The sequence below is a fragment of the Limanda limanda genome, chromosome 4 (genome assembly GCF_963576545.1).
Source record: "Limanda limanda chromosome 4, fLimLim1.1, whole genome shotgun sequence".
Taxonomy (NCBI): domain Eukaryota; kingdom Metazoa; phylum Chordata; class Actinopteri; order Pleuronectiformes; family Pleuronectidae; genus Limanda; species Limanda limanda.
The window spans coordinates 14,887,339-14,893,183 of NC_083639.1; the positions used below are offsets into that span (position 1 = coordinate 14,887,339).

The 5,845-nt window shown below is 39.2% G+C and overlaps 1 protein-coding gene and 1 long non-coding RNA gene across 2 annotated transcripts; both read left to right on the forward strand.

The window, feature by feature from the left end:
• Positions 1-616: 616 nt before the first annotated feature.
• On the forward strand, positions 617-1,781 carry LOC132999341 (uncharacterized). The gene is made up of 5 exons (XR_009678150.1): positions 617-650; positions 773-857; positions 1,144-1,293; positions 1,405-1,559; positions 1,690-1,781. It is a non-coding gene; the product is annotated as an uncharacterized LOC132999341 (long non-coding RNA).
• A 176-nt stretch (positions 1,782-1,957) lies between these two features.
• LOC133000661 (uncharacterized) lies at positions 1,958-4,130 on the forward strand. Its single transcript, XM_061070614.1, has 6 exons — positions 1,958-2,020; positions 2,109-2,220; positions 2,716-2,942; positions 3,077-3,248; positions 3,497-3,624; positions 3,738-4,130. Exons 3-6 carry the CDS (start codon positions 2,841-2,843, stop codon positions 4,053-4,055), a joined length of 720 nt encoding a protein of 239 aa, XP_060926597.1. The 5' UTR covers positions 1,958-2,020; positions 2,109-2,220; positions 2,716-2,840; the 3' UTR covers positions 4,056-4,130.
• The last annotated feature ends 1,715 nt before the right edge of the window (positions 4,131-5,845 follow it).

The window sequence follows — 5,845 nt, forward strand, 5'->3', positions numbered from 1 at the left end:
GCAAACATGTTAACTATGTATTAATGCACGGTGCTTGTGTTATGTAGCGTTTTACCCATGGTTTATTAGCATGCTAATCGCTAATTAGCTTGAAGCATGCTACGCCTTCCTCACGTGTGGGACACGTGAGGAAGGCTGCGCGCAGAGGAGACCACCGGGCTCTCTGAGGGGGGGGGGGGGAGAAGAGAAGAGAAGCAGAGCAAGAGCCAGAGGAAGAGAGGGAGATGCCCGGCCAAGGCTCCGTCCACACAGCATGGACAGTTCAGAAACTATTCGGAATGAGTTAAAATGAATTTATTTTTAATCTCATGAGCGGAACTGGACAATTTTGAGCATTTCATTTCCCAGTTAAATATGATTAAGAGGTCCTCTTATACTCACACTAAGCTATAAACATTTTACGTCCTTCTGTTCTACTACCCAATGGACTTAAAATCAACTATTTTGTCTGTCATAGACTATTCAATTTTGCTGTCAGAGTGCACCAGAATGATCCATTTGACTTAGGATCCCCAACTATATTCTCTCAAAATTATGAGAGAATCCAATTTAGTTAATTGATAGCATTATGGATTTGTTAATCTCAATTTAACTATATTATCTTTGTCTTGTTGTTCACAGTAATTGCAATCAAAGTGGACCAATAGCTGGTAAGTAGGTTAAGGTTATGGAACAATATAGTCCTATACATTAATTTTAATTTTATCATTAAAGGTAACTGTTTAACAGCTTTTTCTCGGTTGTCATTTTTTCCCTTTGTTTATTTTAATAGGATATGCTGCTGCGTGTATTGTTTGATGGGGAGCAGAAGTATGTTAGGCTGTCTGACCTAACATTCGACTCTTTCATGAAAGAAGGTTAGTGAGTACATCAGGATAAAATAAAATCACAACTTTTTTCTTGGTTAATACACCTAATTCATCTTAAAAACATTCTTTCTAAACTACTTGAGTTGCTAATTGTTTCTGATGTGCCATAAAATGGATGGGTATGACCTATTGACTTAAGTTTCATCTCAACAGCATTTTGTGAGGACATGACACTCCCTCTACTTAGTTGATGTTTTGATTCTCATCATAAGGAAATTGTCTTTCCAGTTTGTTACAATTGATATCATATCCTTTTTCTTTTCATTTACTTCAGTGTGCCTAAAATTTAACATACCGGAAGGCATGCAACCAGACTTGAAGGTGTTTGACAAATCCGACACAGAAGTTGATGGAGAAGTCTTTGAAGAAATAGTGAATGAGTCACCTGGAACCTTCAAAGTCATGTTGAGCAAAGAAGAACTAGGTAATCACTGACCATTCACATATGTGTTCATATTAAACTTTAGGGTTGGGACATGAGTAATAACAGCTCCATTTAATATACGTCTGTTTTGTTCATATTCTTTATACACAGATGCCTCTCTATCATCAACATCATCATCATGCTCAGCAGCATCTGACGATACTATCATTCTGAACGTCACAATGTGGGACCCTCCTGAAGAAGCAGCTGCTGTCGAAGGAAGTCAGCCTAAAAAGCCATGCCACATTAACTGTGGGGCGAAAGCGGTGAGTAGTGGGCATTGTTAAGTCTAATCTGGATATTGTTCCATTTGATGGGGAATGTTTTTATGTTATCATTTTCCAGTTGTACATTTGGTTTCAAAATTTCTGACTGCATATTTTGTTTCCATTCAAGTTGATTGAAAAAATCCTAACAACAAAGCCTGGTGGTGAAAAAATCATGCAAGAGTATGCAAAAATAAAATCACTGAAAGATGGCACCAGAAGACAGATGATTAACATTCTCACTGCTGAGATGACAAAAACACATGGGTAAGAATCAGACATGTAGGCTATAGAAACATTTTTAGTATCTGTATTGTTGTTAATTGTGCCCAGTTGAGTGACTGTAATCATTGATTTCATACGTTAGGACATCCCCCCCCAAAAGTGTCAAAGTGTTGTATGCGCAGGGGATAGTTGCTCTATTTCCATATCTGGAGGACCCATATTCACAGCATGGATATGTAAGTAAAAAGGTCCTCACTGCGTTAAACACATAATTGCCCTTTGTTGACAGTATAGTCAGTCTGTGTGTATTTTAATTACATGTAGGAACATTACTACGACCCAGAGAGTGGGTCCGGATACCTTGCATGGCGGTTGAAAACCATCCAACGAAAAAGTGCAGAGGAAAGAGGTGTGTCTGTGAGCAAATCTCCCAAAAGTAAGTTCAATTAAATACAGGCTTGTCACAGTTATCAATAACTTGAATGATCGCAATTATTATGCATAGTTGTCATAATTGTTTCATTCATCGTTACAAAAAACGCAGGATGAAACTAAAAGAAATGTCAGATTTTCATCCCTTCATCACTATTTCCATGTAGTTTCCCACCATCTAAGGTTTGATTGGCCCTCTTTAAATGACATCATGTCATTCAATCAGATGAGTGTCTAAATATAGATGGTGCACGTTAACAGACAGTTTAACGTGGTGTAGCTAAAGAAATACAGCCGTTAAATACGGTTGAAAAATCCAGTATTTAAAGAAATGCTGCAAAAGACTGACAAGCAGAAAAAGACTAAAACAGTTAAACACAATTATTTGTATGGCAGTTATTCGTCAACTAAAAATTCATAATTGTGACAGCCCTAGTTACATATGATATTGCTGAATTGTGTAGGCAGGAGTCAATGAACTTGTGTTTTGTCTTTGAAGTTGGTGGGCCAAGCCGTGTTCAACCCAGACCCTTCACTGCTGATAAAGTGTTATCTGATGAGGATGTGGAAGCAGCTATTGCCGTTTTGAGACACTCTGCTGATGAAGACACCATCCGTGACAAGATGAAAGCTACCTTCATTTATCGTCAGTCAATGGTCAGCAATGAGAAGAGAGCAGGGGATGTGTTCTCAGTCTTCCCGAGATTTCTAGACACACCTGGACTGGTAAGACATCTCCAGTTGTTCAAAATGAGAAAGCGGCAAAATTAAGTTTCCCCAGAAACAGTCCAGAAATGTGGGCATCACACATGCAGTGTGTCTCATCACTCCTTTCTTTGCACTGTATTTTTGCATTACAGATAGAACAAGATTTCAGACTGCTGTTTGGGGAGGCCACAGCCAACAAATTCCTGGAAAAGTGGGCCACTAATCTGAAAACAAAAGTGAAAACAGAAAGCCATGGACTGGTACCGACCAGAGAGGTCTTGGATTTAACGCGCAATGCTGAGTCAACTGCTGAAATTGAGAATGGTATGACTGGGACTGGTTTTAATTGCTATTTTTTTGTAATTATGCCAATTAAATGTACATGTGGCGTAAATATTTCATATTTTACATATCTTACATTCTTATATATTACACTGTGTCTTTTTGTTTGATTATTTCTGGAAATAGGCACAATAAGACATTTCACTGTGCATTGTGCTATGTATAAAGATGTATCTGACAAGTAAATCTTATCTTGTCTTATCTTAATGCTAATGTCTGTTGGTCTGTAGGCTGGGACAGTGACATGTCTGCTATATTGCTGCTCCTCCATCTCCTACCACCATCTGCACAGGGAAGGAAGAGGCCGGGGAAGGTGTCGGCATGTCAGGCTGTGGAACACCTCATCAGATTCATAAAAGTATGCTGAACAGTTGTTAAAATATAGTTTTCATCACCTCAGTTTCATGCACAGTGATCTGTTGTGAGTGGTTGGTCACTAAGTATTGCTGTTCAATGTTTGTTTGGTTGTAGGCTGGAACCAGTGTACAGCAGCACCTGGATAACATCAGCCAAAGCAGCCAGCCCTACCTCCTCGCTCAGGGTCCTGCAAGAAGCAGCATTCACACCTTCTTTATTGTGATTGACAAGTATGCGCTTCCATGTAAGGCAACAGGTTCAGTGGGAGCCCTAGACGAACTCTTTAAGGCCCATTACGTCTTTGGTACCTCTTACAGCTCTTCCTTGGCCAACTTTTTCACTTTTCTCCAAACAACCATTTACAACATTGATGTTGGGGAAACAAAGGAAACTCCCAGAGTTGCAGAGCTGCGGGCAAGAATGGTGCGTTAGTGTCAACTAATGAAGTGTTTTCTTTGCAAAAGTGACCATGGGAGGCCAAACAGCCTTATAAAGCACCTTAAGGTAATTCATGGTCTCTGTACTGGCCGGACTCTTCATCTTAAATGTGGCCAAGTTGGATGTTCATGTTCTTTTGGTAGCTTTTCAGGCTTTAGAAAGCATCTGAACAAGTGCCATGTAAGTGGTTCATTTGATTCTGTAGAAGAAAGTGATTTTTCACCACACCAAAGTGTTGAGTGTAATGCGACTGATGTTGATGTGTCGTCTGAACATTTGGAGGGACAGTCCACCTTAACTTCAGCCCACCTTGTAAATAGTTGTGCAGCAGTAATTTCTGATTTAAAGGCAGCAGGTGTAAGCCAAAGTGTAGTGAACTCTGTTGTGACGTCCATGGAAGAGATTGTTCAAGATATCCAGCAGCATGCCAAAGAAACTGTCATTAAGCATGTATTTGGTGATGAAAGAGAAACTGAAATGTGCAAGAAAGTTGAAGCATGTTTTGAGGAGTTAGAGAATCCTTTCACAGTTCTTAATTCAGAATACAAACGATCAAAACTTTTATCAGGCAAGTGGGAAACAGTGGAACCCATTGAATGTGTAATTGGCTCAAGATTTGACACAAGGAGAAATAAAAAGACTGGAACATATGATCAGACAGTCGTTCAAGATAAATTCATGTATGTTCCCATTTTATCTACATTGGAGTCAATATTTAAAAGTCAGTATGTTGCAGAAATGTTGAAAAGCTCAGACACTGATGACTCAAGACTCAGAGATATTCATGATGGATCTTTTTTTAAGACTCACCCTCTGTTTTCAACGGAAAAGCACACTGTGCAGATCCAAATGTTCTATGATGACTTTGAGGTAGCAAATCCCCTCGGTTCCAAGCGAGGTATTCATAAATTGGGTGCAATATATTTTACCTTAAGGAACTTCTCTCCAAAATGGAATTCTCTCTTGGCCAACATACACCTGTGTGCCTTATTTCATGCACAAGATCTTAAACGGTACAGTTTTAGTGAAATTCTTGCTCCTGTTGTTCGAGATATTAAAGTTTTAGAGAATGATGGTATTGAGATTCCACTATATGGTGGTCGTGTTCGTGGCAGTGTGGTACAGGTTACTGGTGATAATTTAGGCTTACATAGCTTGTTTGGTCTGGTCGAGTCCTTCAGTGCAAGGTACTGTTGCAGATTTTGTTTAACTGAAAAAGAGAACTTTCAAACAGAATTCTCTGAAGATTCTTCCAAAATAGTGTTGCGCACAAAAGACACCTACACTGCTCACTGTCAAGAAATGGCTGATAATCCATCTCTTCCTTATGTTTTTGGTGTGAAAAGGTCATGTTCATTGAATTCATTGTCATATTTTCACACAACTGAGAACTTCTCAGTTGATGTGATGCATGACATTTTGGAAGGGGTGGCCCAGTACGAATTGAAGCTCTTGTTTTTGTATTTTAAAGAACAACATGTAACACAGGGGGAGCTGAATTCGAGAATACAAAGTTTTGATTATGGATTCATGGAAAGAAACAATAGGCCTGTATCTGTGAATTTAGGTGGGGAGTCTAATGATCTGGGACTGAATGCAATTCAGTCATGGTGCTTGTTGAGGAATGCACCACTCCTCTTTGGAGATTTGGTAACCTCTACTGACCAACATTGGGGCCTTCTTCTTTTATTACTACAAATAATGAACATTGTATTTTCTCCCATGTTATCTCAAGGTCTGTGTGTATATTTAAAACATTTGATTGTGGAACACCACAAACTGTT

Coding starts and splice junctions, on each gene's coding strand:
- LOC133000661 (XM_061070614.1), top strand. CDS start 2,841: ATGAAAGCTACCTTCATTTATCGTCAGTCAATGGTCAGCAATGAGAAG. Junction 2,943..3,076: donor TTCTAGACACACCTGGACTG/GTAAGACATCTC, acceptor TTTGCATTACAG/ATAGAACAAGATTTCAGACT. Junction 3,625..3,737: donor ACCTCATCAGATTCATAAAA/GTATGCTGAACA, acceptor GTTTGGTTGTAG/GCTGGAACCAGTGTACAGCA.